Genomic DNA, 19,447 nt, shown 5'->3' on the forward strand with positions numbered 1-19,447 from the left:
AGTAAATATGAGCTCTGAAGGATTGGCAACAAATTAAGTACATTCCAAACAAAGGCAGAGGTTGCTTTGAACAACATCCAAAATCTTTGAGATTAGAAAGCATCTTCTTTAACCCAGCCTGGCAAAGAAGCAGTTGCATTTGTAAAAATAGGTTAACAACTGGCTTGCCAAATTAAAACCCACCGTGAGCAACCAGATTTACCTGAGAGTGTCCTTACAGAAATGCACATTGTATGTACTTAACCTGAAAGTTAAATGTTATGTGCTTGTTCAGACATACTGTTGAATTACAGTCTTCCTGCAGAAATTGAAGATAAAGGTCATTCTGTTTTCTGTATTAACATTGCTGACTAACTCACAAGCTATACTGCAAACTTGCTTAGCGCTGCCCAGATTTGTTCCCTGAAGGGCAGAAAAGAACTCTATAAAATAAAAAGCTATCAGTGATTTGATGAACCAAACTTTAAATCCACTACCTCTCCAAGACCTAAAACATTAGAGAAATAATGAAAAATCAAGTTGGGAAAATAAGAAAAAATTCAGACTTGAAGGCAGAAATGCTCAAAAATATATAGAGGTAAGAGACATCATGCATTGCCTCAGGGTAAGAGGAACCATAATTTAACTTTACTTGCAAAACTGCAATTAGTTATATGGAAGACTTTCTTAGAGAACACACTGAGAGTTAGAAAATGCTGGAAGATAGACATTCAGGAACTGGATGTGCTACTGTGACATTACATTAAAGGGAAAATCACATAATACACAGGGAAGAGCCAGATGTCCTAAAAGTACTTTGTTTTAAAAAAATACCTGCAGTCAAAATGGATTTCACTACAGCTTCATCTACACTTCACTCACGAAAGACTGGATTGCTTTGATTAGTACTATATGTGTATGCTCATGTTTGTTGTACTGCTTATGTGTATATGTATGTCAGTGGGCAACTAAGGAACAAAGTAACTCTGACATTTCCTTCATTCCTTGTAAATTCAGGTTGCTTGAGGACTACAAAAAATCAGGGTCAGAATAGGCACTGCTAACATCTCGCAAATGTATAGCATCTCTCGGAATTGATCTTCTGGGACTGAGAGATAAATGGACACGAGCAAGAGATCTGAAGCCATAATTACCTCAACCAAAGAAACATTATCTGGGACATCATGATCTTGCCTGTCTGACTTCTGTCACTTTGACAAAATGACTTTGAGTCACACTGGGCCTCTGGGGGAAATTAGAAAAGCATACAGAAAAATTAAAACCATCATAAAAAGAAAATGTGAGGAAACATGGCTTACACCTTTCTGAACATAAATCTGTGAACTTTGTTTTTCTGACCCAGGGAGGACTGGTCTATGATCAGAACTCCTTGATGAGGCAACGTGCACCTTGCACATCATGCTTGTTGGAGAAAAGCTCCTTTTGTTTATCATAGGCCTCCATAGTAAATGTTCTCAGGTTATGGCTGTGATCTGGGAACTGCTGGGATCCCAGAGGTATTTGTAGGGAAATATATTGGCTATTTCCTACTAGGAGTCACCTCATGACACATCTCCCAGCTTGTTTAGGTAGCACGTTATGGACTTAGATAAGTATGAATACCATGCGGATACAGCAACAGTACTGTTCAGATGCTTCGTCAAATAATATTAAAATCAGCTAGATGGGCAACGGCAAACCACTGGGGCATCATCTTAGCATAGGTATTAAGTACACAATAGTCAGAAAAGCACTGGGTCCCTGACCCTTGGTTAAAATAAAATACTGGTGAGATGAGTCTGGCAATGTGTTTCAAATGCACTGGCACAAACCTAATAACTATGTTTTAGAAATACTTTTATGAAGTAACAGGAAGGAGTTTATGTTTGGTTTTAGAAGGCAAAGTGATAAGCTTATTAATAATTTTTAATGAAGTAAATTTAGAGGATTCAGAACATGAACTATATTAATTTTACAGAATCTTTTTTCTATTAAAATAATGCTCAGGTAAAACCAGTGAAAACATAAAGCACTAAGACAGAACCACATAATCATAATATCAAAAAAAGAAAAGCCTGATGAGCTTCAATATTCAGTTCCTTGGCTTTTGATCAGTTTCTACCCCACCCTTAGTTCACAGTATCACAGTATGCTAGAGATTGGAAGGGTCCTCCAATCCCCCTGCCGGAGCAGGAACACCTAGATAACATTACACAGGAATGTGTTCAGGTGGGTTTTGAATGTCTCCAGGGAAAGAGACTCCACAACCTCCCTGGGCAGCCTGTTCCAGTGTTCTGTCACCCTCACTGAGAAGAAGTTTCTTCTCAAGTTTAAGTGGAACCTCTTGTGTTCCAGTTTGTGCCCATTACCCCTTGTCCTATCATTGTTTGCCACTGAGTAGAGCCTGGCTCCATCCTCATGACACTCCCCCTTTATATATTTATATACACTAATAAGGTCACCCCTCAGTCTCCTCTTCTCTAAACTATAGAGACCCAGCTCCCTCAGTCTTTCCTCATAAGGGAGATGCTCCACTCCCTTAATCATCTTGGTTGCCCTGCGCTGGACTCTCTCCAGCAGCTCCCTGTCCTTCTTGAACTGAGGGGCCCAGAACTGGACACAATATTCCAGATGGGGTCTCACCAGGGCAGAGTAGAGGGGAAGGAGGACCTCTCTCGACCTACTAACCACCCCCCTTCTAATACACCCCAGGATGCCATTGGCCCTCTTGGCCACAAAGGCACAGTGTTGGCTCATGGTCATCCTGTCGTCCACTAGGACCCCCAGGTCCCTCTCCCCTACACTGCTCTCTAACAGGTCATTCCCCAACCTATACTGGAACCTGGGGTTGTTCCTGCCCAGATGCAGGACTCTACACTTTCCCTTGTTAGTTGCTGCTATTGCAGACCTGTTGTGTTCAATCATATGCAATGATAAAAATGTCTGTCTATTGAAGAATTTATGATTCCACCTGGTTTTAAATATCTTCAGAAAATGAGTCTTTTTTAAACACCTTTTTAATTTAGAAGTGAAAAACCTAATTTCAACATTTGTATTTGTTTCAAATCCTCGTTTTGATTTTTCTCTTCATTCGTGCTTTCCTGCATGTCTACAGGGTTTCCCATCTGCACCTCTTGTATTTTTTTTTTCTTTAAACTGCTGATGCACTGTTTTTAAATAACCTTCAGTAACAGGAGTACATCAGTGCTTTTTGCATCACAGGTCAGATCTGACTCATTAGAGCTTAAAATGCAGGCTGCATTTCGTGGAAAGGGATCAGCCTCAATGATACTGCGTTGCTGTCAAAGAAAAAATATCCAAGTTTCCTGCTGGGCACCATATATCAAAGCTGCAGGCTGTTTCAAATGAGGTATGTTCACTGTTCACCTGTTAATAATGTGCACTTCCAAATTCATTACTTTATTATTTCCCAGTGTATCAAAATAAGTTTACTAGTTGTAAAGGAGTCTCTACATCTTTGGCATTTACTCCAAAATAGCAGGAAAAAATGAGCCTCTAAGATTTGATAGATGGTGACAAATAACTTACAAACAGGTGAATTTGCTATATTTATTAAATGATTTGTATTCTTCTCTCAGTACAGATTTCAGAACAAGTATATGAATTCATATAATTCTTTTCTGAACCACTGATATTTTGGACCCTTTTCAGTAATATATTTCCAGAAGTCACAGGTAATTTTGTTCTGTATGTTATCCACAAAAGTGTAGAAATCCAAATGGTCAAATTATTGATGGTGTGTGTTGCTACAGACTCAGCAGCTATATGAATTTACGACTTTTGAAGACTTTCCTCACTCTGGAATACTAAAGTTGAAAAGTTTACATCCAAAAGGGGTAGCTTCGAATCTGGGCTTCAAATGGGGCAAGAATTTGCTGACAGACTCTACTCAGCCCAATAATACTAATGCAATCATACTGAAAAAAAGTTTTATTTTAGGTCCCTTGGTTTCAGAGATTTGCAACAGGATAGCAGCTCTCTGCTTCTTTAGTCAGAAGTAAGCAGAAGGTTATGTTAGAGGAACACAAAATACAGTTGCTGCGTTTTGTACAAAGACACTGTCCATTATATGTTATATATATTATATATATTCAGGGATCAGTGTTGGGACCAGTCTTGTTCAACGTCTTTGTCAGTGACATGGACAGTGGGATTGAGTGCACCCTCAGCAAGTTTGCCGATGACACCAAGCTGTGTGGTTTGGTTGACACGCTGGAGGGAAGGAATGCCATCCAGAGGGACCTTGACATGCTTGTAAGGTGGGCTGATGCCAACCTTATGAAGTTTAAACATGTGCCCTGGCGTCAGCAGTAGCAGCCATTTTTCTCCTTCTTAGTAGCTGGTGCAGTGCTGTGTTTGTGACTTTCAGCCTGGGAACAATGCTGATAACACCAATGTTTTTAGTTGCTGCTCAGTAATGTTTACTCTGACCAAGGACTTTGTGAGCCTCATGCTCTGCCAGGGAGGAGGGGAAGTCAGGAGGAAGCAGAGACAGGACACCTGACCCAAACTAGCCAAAGAGGTATTCCATACCACAGCACGTTATGCCCACTATATAAACTGGGTGCAGTTACCTGGAAGGGTGAGATCACTGCTCAGGTCAGGCTGGGTATCGGTCGGTGGGTGGTGAGGGGTTGTATTCTCTTCCCTTGTTATTCCCCTTATCATTATTACTAATGGTGGCAGCAGCAGTGATTTGATCTTAGTCACTGGACTGTTCTTATATCAACCTGTGGGAGTTACATTTGTTCGATTCTCCTCCCCATCCCTCCAGGAGCAGGGGGAGGAAGTGGGGGGGAGCGAGTGAGCGGGTGTGATTCTGGGTTGCTGGCTGGGCTTAAACCACGACACCATGCCAAGTGGAAGGTCCTATACCTGGGTAGGAGCAATCCCACGCACAGCTACAGGCTGGGCAGGGGGGGTGGAACTAAATGATCTTAAGATCCTTTCCAACCCTAATTATTCTATGATTCTATGATTCTAAATTACAGTGGGCAAACCTATCTGTGTGTCTGTGTGTCTGCCTGCCTGTCTGTCTGTATCTATCTATCTATCTAACCATCCATCTATCAGTCATTACTGGGAGCAAAGACTGCCTGTACTGCAGCTGTGCTAAAGAACTGATCATGCAGGGGGAAAAGTCTCATGCTACAGCTTTCCCTTAAAACCATATGGCCTATTTGGCTAGAAAGGTTAGGCACAATTAACTTCTCTCATCTAGTAGTGCAGTTGGAGCAGTCATTATAATAATTCTGAAATAGCTTTAAGAAACTAAACAACATATGCACACTGAAAATGGATTCTCAGTCGGAGTCACAGTTTTTGACATTTTTACCAGAATACACATTTTCAAAACCATTTATTGGTTTCCACTCCAAGGAGCTTGCACAGACTGCTTTTTCATCCAGCTTTGCAAAACACTGCATTTAACTGGCAATAGCTTCAATCACAGTGGAAGACTCATAAAAACTGAAATACTAGATTATAATATAATGAAAAGCTAAGGAACAAATACTCATTAGGAATCAGTTTTAAAACCTAGAAATTAAATTCTTTAGAGATTTTTTTTTTTTTACTGAATGACACAAAAAAGAAGTAAAATAAATTTGAAATGAATCTTTAAACCCAAGAAGGGAAGGGGCATAGAGAGCATGAAGAAGCATTAGGAAGATAAAAAGGTCTGTATCTGAAGAAATCCATTACTTAAAACTACATCCCGCACTCTATTTCATGTGTCCTCAAGTGCCTCTACAAATTTACATCCTAGCTGACTTTTTCTGTCACAAGTTCTCTTTCCTCAGTTATGTCATCTTTCTACTTAATCAGCTCCATTTCTTCAGCTGTCCTTTAGCATTCACTTTTCTTCACACGTGATGTCATCGATTTCTTCCAATACATAGCAAAACACATGACCAATTCTCTGTGCTGTCCCTGCATTCTCTTCTTTATACATTTCTCTTCTATTGCTCCTGTCATAAATGCAGGAATTTCTCACTGGATATCTTCCTCAACTGTTTGATTTGATGCTATCTTCTGATTTCCTTTTCTCCCACACCTCCTTCCTTATTCTTACCTCCAGCCACCTGGTCATCACTGGCTTTTTCCCCAAAGCACAGAAACATGCTTTAGCATAGCCCTTTAGAAAGTAACACAGAAACTTGTCTTGCTTTCATCACTTCTGCAACTACAGTCACATCTCTGGGCAACCTATACCAGTGTTCAGTCACCCTCACAGTAAGGAAGTTATTGAATTCAGGTGGAACTTCTTGTGTTTTAGTTTATGCCTGTTGTCTCTCATGCTATTGCCTGACACCACTGAAGAGTCTTTAATCCAGTTGTACATAATTCATCTTTATTTTCCAGTATTTTAGCAGTTGTACCCTATCACATTTATCTTCTCACATTCAAGACTGAAAGATCAACTCCTGCTGCTCATCAGATTTGCCCTATCATCCATTTGACTTATTTTTAGTAAGCACCTCATGCTTTTCAACATTGCCTCTAATGCTTGAAAAGAGCTCTCCAGAAACACTCCTAAAGCTAACTTATCTTTTTTCTTTAAATCAACCCTGATGTCAAGCTGTCCCCAGCCCAGTATGGTAACCAGCTCCTGTTATGTGGAACACTTCTTAATTCTCCTGGTTTTCCATCTCTGGACTCCTACATCATTTCATGACAGACTCTATGTGCTTGGAAAAGGGGTTGAATTTTTCTTCTGTATTTCAACAGTGTGTGTAGAACAGTGAAATCCTGCTCTGTCATTACAGTTGCTGTGTATTCATATGATAAAACAAAATTGTCATGACAATCAGAATTAGGATCATATCCTGGGCTGCATTAAAAGGAGCATGACCAGCAGGTCGAAGGAGGTGATCCTGCCCTTCTACTCTGCTCTTGTGAGACCTCACCTGGAGTATTGTGTGCAGTTCTGGTGTTCTCAGCATAAAAAGGACATGGAACTGTTGGAACAAGTCCAGAGAAGGGCCACAAGGGTGATCAGGGGACTGGAGCACCTCCTGTATGAAGATAGGCTGAGAAAGTTGGGGCTGTTCAGCCTGGAGAAGAGAAGGCTGCACGGAGACCTCATAGCAGCCTTCCAGTATCTGAAGGGGACCTATAGGGATGCTGGGGAGGGACTCTTCATTAGGGACTGTAGTGATAGGACAAGGGGTAACGGGTTAAAACTTAAACAGGGGAAGTTTAGATTGGATATAAGGAGGAAATTCTTTCCTGTTAGGGTGGTGAGGCACTGGAATGGGTTGCCCAAGGAAGCTGTGAATGCTCCATCCTTGGCAGTGTTCAAGACCAGGTTGGACAAGGCCTTTGGTGATATGGTTTAGTTTGAGGTGTCCCTGCCCATGGCAGGGGGTTGGCACTTGATGGTCTTAAGGTCCTTTCCAACCCTAACTATTCTATGATTCTATGATTCTATGATACCTTAGGACTGATATTTAAAAAAAAATGCTAAGGAAAGTTAGGATTTAGAGCTGTCTTAAACAGATTTCCTGCAATAAAAGTGATGAATTCCCACACATTAGCTCTAAGAGGGCTTTTTTTGTCCCTGACGTCATCAGGGAGCTGGAACACGAAATAACATCAGGGAACTGTATATAAGGAATCCTTAAAAATCACAACAGGGAAGTTTGATCCATGCTTTCTGTTTACTAACATGCACTGCCAAGAAAGAACATAGTTATGTTTTCCCTATATGTGAACCATATGCCAAGGTTTAGTTTTACAAGGTCTAATGAAGGCAAAATCTGATGCTGCAGTTATTTCTGAAAAAAAAATTCATTGATTTATTGTGCTCCAGTGCTCCAAAAGCTAATGCATTTTATTGCACTGAAAGACTCTTTAAAACAGGCATGAGATGAAACCATGATGGATATCTGTCTTCACAGGCATTTAAGATACACTGAATCCACCTATGATCTCAGCAGATTAAAGTCCTTAGTGTAACTATTACCGTAACTCATAAAGTATATAAGCACAGTGACATCAAGAGGTAGGATGTATCCTTAACGAGCTAATTTTTGATGGTGGGTTGATTGAGAGCAGCCTCTGTGTTCCAGATTGCCCAGAGCAAAGGTGACTGCTTTCAACTGAAGATGTACCTCTGAAGTAAAAATATATATCGACAATTTCTGTCTGTAATGCAGGCTTTCCTGATGCCCAAGACCTCAAAAAACAGATGATAATTAACTACTGTTCTGTAATGCATGAACTGTCTGCTTTGGTTCTGTTGGGTTTCTCAAATACCATAGATGTTTAATTATTAAGTGATGTTTTGGTGATTGTGTCTGAAAACTCCCTCTTATAAATTGCCAAACAAGTAAGCAGAAGGCACCAAATTTACAACAACACTTAGGATTGATCCTGCTGCCAGGTTAGTCAACTGAACACACAAATGACAATATTTCAATATGATGACATACATAACTATGTGTGTATATATACGTATGTATATATACACCTGTACCTATACAGGACTAAATCAGTGCTGTTAGAAGAATGTTCAGAAAATATTAAAAAGATGAGCACTTCTTGTACCATAGGAAAGGAAGGTAGATAAAGAAGCTTTCCTTTTTATTCACAACTTACAGACTAAAAGTAGGCAAAATGGGCATAGCGGGAAACAAAACTAGAGGATGATTTGTTGGGAGCCAAAATCGAACACAAAGTCACTGCACAGCAGTCATTTTATAATAGCTTGTTCTATCAAGCAGGGACTCCTGAACTTGTGCTGCTTCTTCCTGAAGGCAGAGAACAGCTAACAAGCAGAGAAACAAGCTGGCACAGGAAACAAGAAGTTGTTACTAAAAAAGAACTTTACTTTCTGTGAGGGACAGCATTTTTGCTGAAGAATAACCTGAGTGATTGTTGGAAACCAGAAATAAGGTTATGCTTTTTGAGAAGCATGACTTCCAGATCCATTAAACTTGTCATTCTTAATTAATGAGTAGTAGGAGCCAGGAAAGTAAAAGGTCTTTAAAACATCCTTTCCCAGACTTCCATTCAATGGCTCCTGGAAGATGTATGCCAAGGCAGTGTTAAAGGCAGCTGCTTCTAAACAAGTGACTTTGCTGAACTCTAAAATGCACTCACAAGAGAAGGAATGCTGACACTCAATGTATAAAAGCAGTAGTATGGCTATATTGGCCCATACCAGCCCAGAATGGACACTACACATCTTGATTCTCTTTTGGTATCACCTCTGCTTTGTGCATGTTCACGTGCGTGTGAATTTGCAGGCACATACACATGTAAGTTGTAGCAAAGGAAGAAAGTGGATTGACATAGAGTGCTCTGCATTTACCCAAATATGCATGAGCATAGTTTTACAAGCATGTTATCTATAGGTAGTGCAGAACTAGCAGGTTTAAAGAAAGTATTGTTTTCTGAGATTTTCTGCCATTCTTGTGTAGGTGAGAAGGGGTTCAAAAGTATTCAGCAAACTTCAAGCTAATTTTTTGCTAATGAAGAAGGAAGAAATATTGTCTTTCTCTTAATGCAAATTACATAGATTTTGCAATACAAAATGTCACTTATTTACATTAAAAGTCAAGTTTCAAAGGAATTGTGCTAAAATGTATAAATCTAGAATATTATCTAATAAAACCAGAAAAAATCGTGCTGAAATGTTTCTGCACACAATACAGCAGCAGTGGCCCATGACTCCTCCACAATACATCAGCCCATGGCAGTTATTGGAACAACAAAAACAGGGAAGACTTTGATTATCCACGTCTATTGTCAAACAATATGCACATTTATCAACCTACACAAAAAAGATTTAAAAAAAAAATCCAAATTCTCTTCTTTAGTGCTGCCAGAAATGAAAGTAAAGACGGGTTTGATATTGATATGACCCAATAAAAGGTTTTTCCCTGAAATAGTAAGTCAAGCAGGGATTATAACAAGGAATCTTACAGCTCCTGTTGTTTATTACAGTCAAACCCAAACTCTAGTCTGAACCAATTTAATAAATAGTATGCTGTATTTGCATGCATAACGAGTCAAGTTAGTGCACCATTTGGTATACAAAAAAGTCACTGAAGTTGAGAGTGAAACTTGCTTAAAGTGTCATAATTGAAAACAAACAAACAAGCCACAGAGAACATAGACTATAAGCTAAGCAAAGGGAAAAAAAAAGGGGGGGGGGGGGGGGAAGACAAGTAGGGTCCTGGTACAGGAGGAAGAAGAATAGGTCTATAGAAACAGAAGTACATTTTACCTGTCATCCTCCTTCCCTTCCTCAGCTTGGTCTTCTTGAGCTTTTTCATCATGCCCTGATCCTTTGATTTCCTCCTGATCACAGTTCTCTGTCACCTCTTGCCCTTCCCCTTTTCCATTAACTTCTTGCTCCTTTGCTTTTTCCTCCTCCTGCTCTTTTTCTTCCTCCTCAGGAAATACTCCATCTTGTTCATCCCCTTCCAGCCCTCCCTCTTTTTTCCCCTCTATATCCCTTGTGCTTCTGAAGTCAACAAATATTGCAAAAAGCATGCAAAAGGAAAAAAGAAAAAAAAAATAAGATTATGGAGAAGAGCACGCATGAACTCAAAATAAAGGAAATGCAAAAGAAATCCAATAAAAAGATGGAAGCAGCCATAACTTAAACCATGCTGTCTAAAATTCCATCATACACTACAGAACCATGGTATGTTTTCTTAGGACAGTCTCTAAGTCCTTCTTCAAATAAAAATTGCATGGCAATACATCACATTTAGAAATGTCCACAAAACTCTATGACAGAAACAATGGGGTCCAAACAATGCTCTCATAAGCAGATGTTTAAACAATCTTTTCAAATGCACTATTTCTTTCAAGAAGACAACTTTCTGCAAGTTAATATAGGCTGACACTGAATTTTGATGACAGATGCAGGTGAGTCACACCTTCCAAGAAAAATGATATTTCATTCCTTCTACAGCCAAAGCTCCTCTATGTGTGCACATGGCTCAGAGGAGACTGTGTTTTGCTCACAGACACACTATGTTCAGCACATTTTGATGAGCACATTCAACACATCTTATTGAAGAGTAGTTTAGTGGTTGTATGTCTACAGTTAAGTTGGACTAGTGTTAAGTATTAAACAAGAGTCTGAAAGTTCAGCAGCTCCAGTTTAAAAGAAATTAAGATGTCTCTGACTTTACCATCACAATTTTTCAAGTTAAACTGTCTTTTCAGCCATATTAAGTATTTTTAAAAATGGTTTTCAGAAAGTGAAAATCTAAGTGTGTCAAATGTGTGCTGACAGCATATGCTTGTTATTGTAGTGTCTGCTAGTATACCCCAAGATGACAAAACTTGGCTAAAAACAAATACCATGAAGACTTCAAAAACATTAGATGAAAAAGACATTTAAACAAGTACTTTGTAAATTCTCTACAAATCTCAACCTAGACAAACGATTAATTTCAAATGCAAATATTGACAAATATTCAGTTACTTAAATTACACGCCTGTGGCTGGCACTGCAGCTCCTTGTGCTCACCTTATTTTCTTGTTTCCTCTTGGACGCTCTGACTGGACAGACATGTAGCTTGTGCTGCTGAAACGTGACGCACTGCTTGTCCGTGACACAGCAGAGACATCGCTGACATCACTGTCCGAAGACTTGTTAGAAACATTGTCTGAGCCTCGCTGAGGATCCCGTCCTGACCGATACTGTAAGAGGAAAGGGACACAGATACAGACGTTGTCAGTGATGTATTACCACAAATCAGCTATGGAACTGCTCCCTGATGCTATCTAAACTATCTTTCTCACCAGACTGCCTGAATTTTTACAATGACGTTTTCTAACTGATATAGAATATAAATTATGTCTTGGTTTCCATTAATTTTACTCTGTTTTGCTATCCTATCCAAATTACTAGCTCCTCAGCTTCACCCATAGAATGACTTGCACAAAACTTCCAGTTCCAAAGGTTTCAATGACTTTAGAAAAGTTATCTAAACCATCTTAGCATATTCTTACCATAACTGTTTCACCAGTGCATGAAAGGAAAGCAGAGAGACTTAGTGACTTGCCCATGATTACTGAGCTCATGAAAGACTGAACAGGAAACAGAATGTGCTCTGTGTCATCTATAATATGTGCCTCTTTCAGAGCCTAGACTATTTACAAGAACTTCTAGTTGACAAATGTTAACTTCTGTTTTTTCTTTAAGTAAATAGGTGAGATTATCAAACCAAATGACAAAAGAATGTTGTAGCACTGCAGACAAACCCTGCATCTTGCAAAACTGATGGACTGGGAAGTCTGAAACGATGAGACAGGGCTAGAGATAATTTGTACTCACAATGTAAAATGCCTCAGAAACTAAAAAATTACAGTATTATTTGAGCTTGTTAACAACATATCCCAAATGGAGAACTTGCAGGTGACTGGTGATCAACAGTAAGCCCATACAACATAAAGCAGTGTTGTGTAGAGGTATTCGAGTTAGATCTGAACAAAATATGGCTGTTTGTTCTTGTTACACAAGTTAGCTCTAAACTAACATCATCTGTGCCACTCTGCACTGCATTATGTGCAGATATAATAGATAGCAGAAAGATAATTTTTTCCTTCCTCTTCATATACAGACATTTCTGTGTATACAGAAATCTGATTGGTTACTACTCATATTATATTTCAGAAAAGTATTACTGCAAGATGGAATGTCAGTGATCACCAGGTAATTGGCTGACATGGAAAGAAGACAGTATGGAAAGATGCAAAGAGCAGCACAGACAGGACTGAAAGAAAACAACGGCAGAAAATAATCTGCATAAAACATCAGTGGCTTGTTGAACTCTTGAGGGTAACAGCACTGGACTCAGCCACCTAGAGAAAATAATTCATAATGTAAAGAGGCAGAGCTATAGAGTTCTGCAGAAGAGAAGGTTGTCCAGGTTTGGTTATCCAAATTTAGAACAGAAGAATTTGTCCCTTCTTTATAGCTTTAGAATATCTGTCTTTCATGAAGTACACAGATTGTTTGCTTCTGTCTCTTGAAAAGAATGTTACATTGGGATATATTCTGAAACACTGTGCAATGTCTAAAGAGTGTTTCAAATAGCATTTGAAGTGCCTATTTACCATAAAGGAATTTCACACTTAGATATAGTAAGGTTTTTTGCCCATTTTAAGACAAGGAAATGAAATAAAGACAAGAAAACATACTCATGCAGGTTACACTGTAGGCCTGTTGGAGACAGTGACAAAGCACAGCCTGAACTGCACACTTACACAAAACAGTAGCATATGCTGCAGTTCCTGATCTGAACTAATTTACAGTATTTGTGTTCATTCACAAGCCATCCAAGACCTCCCAAGCGTTTAAGTGTTAGACTGCACTTAGGCAGCCATAAACTCACAGAGTATCTCTGTGATTAAAATGTTGTAATATTTATTGAATGCCATTAATATTTTTGTTTGATAAAGAAGACAGTACATATTAATCATTTGGAAACATAAAAACAATTACTAAACAGCTGTCCTGGTCATCAGAGATAGTAGAACATTATACCGGAATAAAAGGATTGTTCTTTTTCAACTCCTTTTAAAAGAGTAACTACTTAGCCCTTCAGAGAAGGTGACAATAACTATGCCTAGTGAAATGTGTATATATTGAGCCCTATCTATTCAGTTCACCCACCCAACCCTCCCTAGAATAACTCTGCATTGAAGACAAAGTTATGAGTGTAGTTTATGTTGATTTAGCCTAAAACTACCAAGACTGGCAAGTACAGACTGGTGTCCTGGGCTACCACCACACTATAGAAAATGCAATGCAGAACTGCCCTCAGGCCTTCAGCATTTGCCAAGGCTCCCAAGCAGATGTACGTGCCATGCTGAACTTCGTGCTGCCAAGGCTATGCTGCTGATGGCTCCCAACAAAGTACAGCCAAGTTGTGTATGCCTGTGTGAACAGCTGTCATATTGACAGTGGCTGCTGACTGCAGGGTAGACACACCACTAGCACTATAGACCTAATGTGGCTGTCCTTTGGGGACATAACACAGACCATAGTGTCAGATGTAAATCATAGATGGAATTGTTAATCGCATTTCAGTTAAGGGACAGATAATTATTTGTGGTGATTCACAGAAGAACAGACTTCAACCTGCAGATCCCATACTCAGTTGCCCATTTTTTATGGACTGAAGTCCATAAAATAAGCCCGTCTAAATTAAACACATGCAAGCAACATCAAGTGGCAAGAAGGATCAGCATTGCACAAAGTTATTCTAAAGAGTCCTTCTGCAGCATATTAAGTTTTGAAAGCCTATGGGGTTTGATTTTCTCTGTTTCATTTCCACACCTGGAGAACATGGATTCTTACAATACATTTTTCATATCAATGTGCTGTATATCACATATAAGACATTTTCATAAATAGAAAACCTTACTGTTTTTTTTTAAACTAATAAAACAGTAATAACCTAGTGATATATATTGAAGATTGAGAACTGCAATGGCAAGAAAAGCAACTTAAAGGTAAATAATTTTTGAAATATAATGTAAAAAAAAATCATCAGATCTTTGTCTCTTTTTTTCTCAGTCGTTTGTAAAGGAATTTCCCACCAAATATCTTCAACTGGGTCAGATGGCACAGAAATATTATTTGACCCTTACTATTTCACGATGTTTTAGATTTGAAATTGGGAAAGTCAATTAGTTAATTGATCCTTTCATTAAACACACTGAGTTGCAGTCTCAGCATCTGCTAGCTGCCTACCAAAGTACCACCTAAAAACTGAAAACTTACTGGACAAAACTCAGATACCTCATATTCATCCATTAACTCTGCTCCAAATTGCTGTTTATTCTGCTGCTAAGGTCTACTTTTGACCTTATATCTGACTTAATTTTGTTCAAGAAATGGATTCTAATTGTGTATTGCATGTTAGTGTTTCAGTAATTGCAGCACAGAAGACAAAACAAAACATTCTGCTCGTCTGACAGAAGCCATGTTGGCATTTAATTTTTCTGTATTAAATTTCAATTCTACAGAAGGCAGTCCCCGAAGTCTTCCTTTGCTCTCTGCCTCAAAAGTAAAATGGCCCTTCCATTGTGTAAATATTTTTTTTTAAAGTATTCAGTTTTTTGATGTCATATACTCAGACTGTAGAACACAACCATTTTTGTACAATGTTGCACTATTCTTTCTTCAGTTTTTGTGTGGCAAAAGTTGCCCAAGGCATTCCATCTTCATATAGTTCACTTATTTCTCTGTTTTCTTCCTCCAAATTCCACTTTATTTTTTTCTAAATGTCACCAACTGTATGATAAGATCAACTATCAGACTGAAAAAAGGTCATTAGCATCTGAGTGCTATTCACCCATCATACCCGAAAGACATTTCCCATCCCTCTCCAGTGCTGTGGAGGCTGCACTGTCTGAATGGACACTGCTGGGGAACTTCAGCCCCCATGACTGGATCCCAGTTGTGGCATGGCCAAAGGTTTGGATCGTCAGATCCAGCAACTACCCTGTATGCTCTGGTGGGCTCAAACTTAAATCAGGGGAGATTTAGGTCAGATACAAGGAAGACATTCTGCACTGACAGCTCCCCTGGTTTGGACAATCAGAGGAGCAGGCTGTGAAGTGTACCCGCCGACTATGCAGGTTAAATACTGTTTCTTTACTATTTTTTATTTTCTTCTCTTCCTTTCCCTCCCGCCTCATAAATAACAGTAGGAAAATTATCTATTGACTTTCACCATGCTGGAAATATATGTGTCTCTCTTGTAAGATTAAGGTTAAATTTTCATTTCCAGTCTAATCAAGACTCATATAATACAGGCAATGTTCTGGACTTTTGTCATGGTTTAAGCCCAGCCGGAACACAGTCCCCCACTACCCACTGCACCAGCTACTAAGAAGGAGAAAATGACTGCTACTGCTAAACCCAGGACAATGTTACAACCCACAAAAGCAGTAAGAGTACCCAGCCTCCCTGTTCCAACACCAGGAAGTCTGCTACAAGCAGAGGGGCAGATTAAAAGTCACTCTTGTATTTTTAATAGTAAGAAGATTTTGTCCTATTTTGCTGTGCTGAAGAATGGGGTAGATTTCATTAGTACAGACTCTATCAAGTTTTAAAGTTTCTAAAAGAACTTCTCTCTGCATTCTTCCCTCTGCATTAGTAAAACAATCAGCTGGAGACCCTAGCAAAGTGACAGTTAGGTATTTGCACCAATACCTTGTAACTGCAACAGATTACTTACTTGTAGTGATGACTTCAAGATCACCAAAGTTGAAAACAAATACCTGCCTGCTTCGTAATACAGCAACCTCTGCAAAAGATTTGACTTCTTTGTGAACTACCATGATGTGACTGACAGGTCACATAGAGCTACAACTCCTCTGATACTTATTTCTTGAAAGAAACTGATTTGAAACTTCAAAGGAAATTTTAAAGTGTTTCATATTTCTCTAATTTACTGTTACCCGTCTTCCATCTTGGACTATACACTCATGCAGTTGTCCAGGCAAATGAAACTGTCAGTGATTTCCAACCGTCTTCCTATTTTATTATCTTTTTTTTTTCCCTTGTTTATAGTCTATTCATCAGTTTTTATTTGCTGGCATTTACATATGAACATGCAAATCTGGTCAATGTTTTTATTGATCAAAACGTTGGGAAGATGCTTCAGACAATTGCTCATTGTACTACTACAAGAAGATTAAAGAACCATTCTGGACTGTTACAATAGTTCTGTGCCTTGCTGACAAAAGCTCTTGAGCAGCCAGAGCACAGCGACTGTATGGATTATTCTGGAATTTCAACTGTAGCTTTCAGTGCAAGTTCATAGGCTTTGAAGGCATTGCAAATTTTAGTTACCGCACGTAATCTGAATTAATGTTATTGGATTGATGCTTTCTAAAATCTTTGTTAATGGCTGCCTAATGAAGTCTGCCATTAAAAATAAAGCCAAATACTTACTAATATTTACAACAATAAAAAAAGCAAAAAATTCTAAAAAATATGCCTGAATAGGCAAGCCAAATCAAAAGACAAAAATTGTCTACTTCACATATGTTGGCATATGGGGCCATTTTTAAAAGAATTCCCCCATTGCAAAATATAAAATAAATATAGGAGAGTGCTAGAAAATATTCTGGGATTACAACAAGGAGAAATTACAGGACCTGCAAGTATTTTGTAAAGCAGAAAGCAGTAAAGCAGCTCTTAAGAAGAATTTGGGTCTCTTAGTGAGTGAGATTGAGAATCACCTTGTGAAAAAGTTTCTTCCTACAAAAAAAATTTGTTCCTGCAGTCAGTTTCAAAACATGAAGTAGCCTCTTGTTCTGATGTTCTTTTTCATGCAATATGAAAGATAAAGACAACCTCTAATTTCAGCTGCACTGATATGTGTTCTGAAATCAAGCTGTTACTGATGTAGAATTAATTCACAAAGATAGCTCCATCCAGTCTAGGGAACTAAGTGTTCTTATTGAATCTTACTTTAAGTCAGGGCCAAATTTTGCAGATTTTGATGAGAGAGAGCACTAGAAACTTTCTGCTGGGATATATAAAGTTACCACATTATTCCAAAGACTCTTTAAAATCTCAGACACTTTAAAATCCCATCTCTCCCATGAAAAACACAGTGGGGAAAAAACTGTTGCTAAAGATAAGTAAAAGACAAGTAAAAGAGCCAGGAAAAATTCTAAGCATCACCTCAAGAAAATTCTTAAAAGGCAATCCAGGGTGTTTAACAGACTGGAGTGAAACTACAAGGTTTATAATGGCCAAGCAGGTATCTTATAATATCTCATAAAAAGCTATTTAAAGACACTACTCATACAGAAAGCTTCTACTCCCAATCACTGAGTCATTGGAACAGGACTCCAGGACATGATATTTCATAATAACAAGAGGCCTGTGTCCTGCAGTAGTATGCTTCGTGTACTATATAACCAGACATCTACAAAGAAAACTAATTTGTATTATCTACCAAGGAAAGTAACAGAATTTTAAGAAGAGTCTTCATCACCTGAGTATTAAAGTAAGATGATTTTTTCCATAGTTCTAGTTAATTCTGACAGACTTAGTAAGGTAGAAGAGAGATGCAGATATAGCATATGGCTAGGGTGAGACAGCTATAACTGACTATATAGATTGACTTTATATAGAAAATCTCATGTGTCCTATGGATGGACTTCATCTTGTTACAAGGTCTGAAGATTCCAACATGCCTTAACAAGTTACAGGGGAACTACAGAATGCTCTCATGTAGCCATAATATTCCCAAGAATTTTTGAACAAAAGTGAAGATCTTGAAGAAATATGAGTCTACATAGTATTATGGTAAATAAATAATAGCTCCAAAGAAGAAACCTTTAGTAAGAATTAAGAGTAGAAAGATGTCCAGTAATCAGTGTCCCTTTCACTCAATCATAGAATGGCTTGGGTTCGAAAAGACCTTAAGATCATCTTAGTCCAACCTCCCTGCCATGGGTAGGGACACCACACATTACACCATGTCACCCAAGGCTCTGTCCAACCTGGCCTTGAACACTGCCAGGGAAGGAACATTCACAAATTCTTTGGGCAACCCATTCCAGTGCCCCAGCACCCTCACAGTAAAGAACTTCTTCCTTATATCTAACCTGAATTTCCCCTGTTTAAGTCTGAACCCATTACCCCTTGCCCTATCACTATATTCCCCTATGAAGAGTCTCTCCCCAGCATCCCTGTAGGCTCCCCTCACATACTGGAAGGCTGCTATGAGGTCTCCACGCAGCCTTCTCTTCTCCAGGCTGAACAGCCCCAACTTTCTCAGCCTGTCTTCATACGGGAGGTGCTCCAGTCCCCTGATCATCCTCGTGGCCCTTCTCTGGACTTGCTTCAACAGCTCCATTTTTTGACATGAAAGTAATTTAGAAAAGCAAGCAAAACAGAAAACAAAGCAAATATTTTTCTGGGATTTATTTGGAATATTTGCTACCCAAATTCCCTTTCATACAGTTGACCTCCTGATTTTTAACTGTTATTTAAAACACGGAGGAGTCAGTTACCCAGTTTCAATTTAGAGAAAGAGGTTCACAGTCTGGCTTTGTGATGGTGTTTGATAAACTCTTGATGTAGATCTTCTCAAACTTTCCAGCATGTTTTTAACTGCTACATATTAAAATTTTAACTGTCTTCTACAGAAGGAAGAAAATCTATTTAAAACAGAAATCAGCAATACTTTAGCATTACAGAACACTGTGCCAAGTCTCCTGAATCATTATAGACACTGCAAAAAATCCGAGCTGCTCAAGTCAGGGTGATTACAACAACACAGGTGTCCAAGGCTTCACGATGTACTGTGCAACAACATTTAATGGGAGCTCCAGTGCTTTATTTCCAGGTGAACTCCAGCATGTTTGTTAGGAGAAACTGGTGAGCCTGACTACAGTTACCTCGCTTGTCCAGTGGATTAGGCTTCAGTGACAACTCTTAATT

General features: G+C 38.9%; 1 protein-coding gene across 49 annotated transcripts in view; it reads right to left on the reverse strand.

Moving 5' to 3' along the window:
• RIMS2 (regulating synaptic membrane exocytosis 2) overlaps positions 1 to 19,447 on the reverse strand; it is a 455,883-nt gene that overhangs the window by 59,976 nt on the left and 376,460 nt on the right. For 31 of the 49 annotated variants that reach the window (XM_062627211.1, XM_062627202.1, XM_062627203.1 and 28 more), the window contains 2 exons: positions 11,495 to 11,667; positions 10,235 to 10,474 (listed from right to left, as the gene is read on the reverse strand). The exons of 17 other annotated variants lie outside the window; for them this stretch is intronic. In XM_062627211.1, the coding sequence (XP_062483195.1) occupies positions 10,235 to 10,474; positions 11,495 to 11,667 (413 nt within the window). The remainder of the gene's footprint in view (positions 1 to 10,234; positions 10,475 to 11,494; positions 11,668 to 19,447) is intronic. One more of the 49 variants, XM_062627218.1, reaches the window with a different exon arrangement.

Source organism: Pezoporus occidentalis, unplaced genomic scaffold, assembly GCF_034315485.1.
Source record: "Pezoporus occidentalis ecotype Australia unplaced genomic scaffold, CSIRO_AGI_Poc_V1 ctg3, whole genome shotgun sequence".
NCBI classification, from domain to species: Eukaryota; Metazoa; Chordata; class Aves; order Psittaciformes; family Psittacidae; genus Pezoporus; species Pezoporus occidentalis.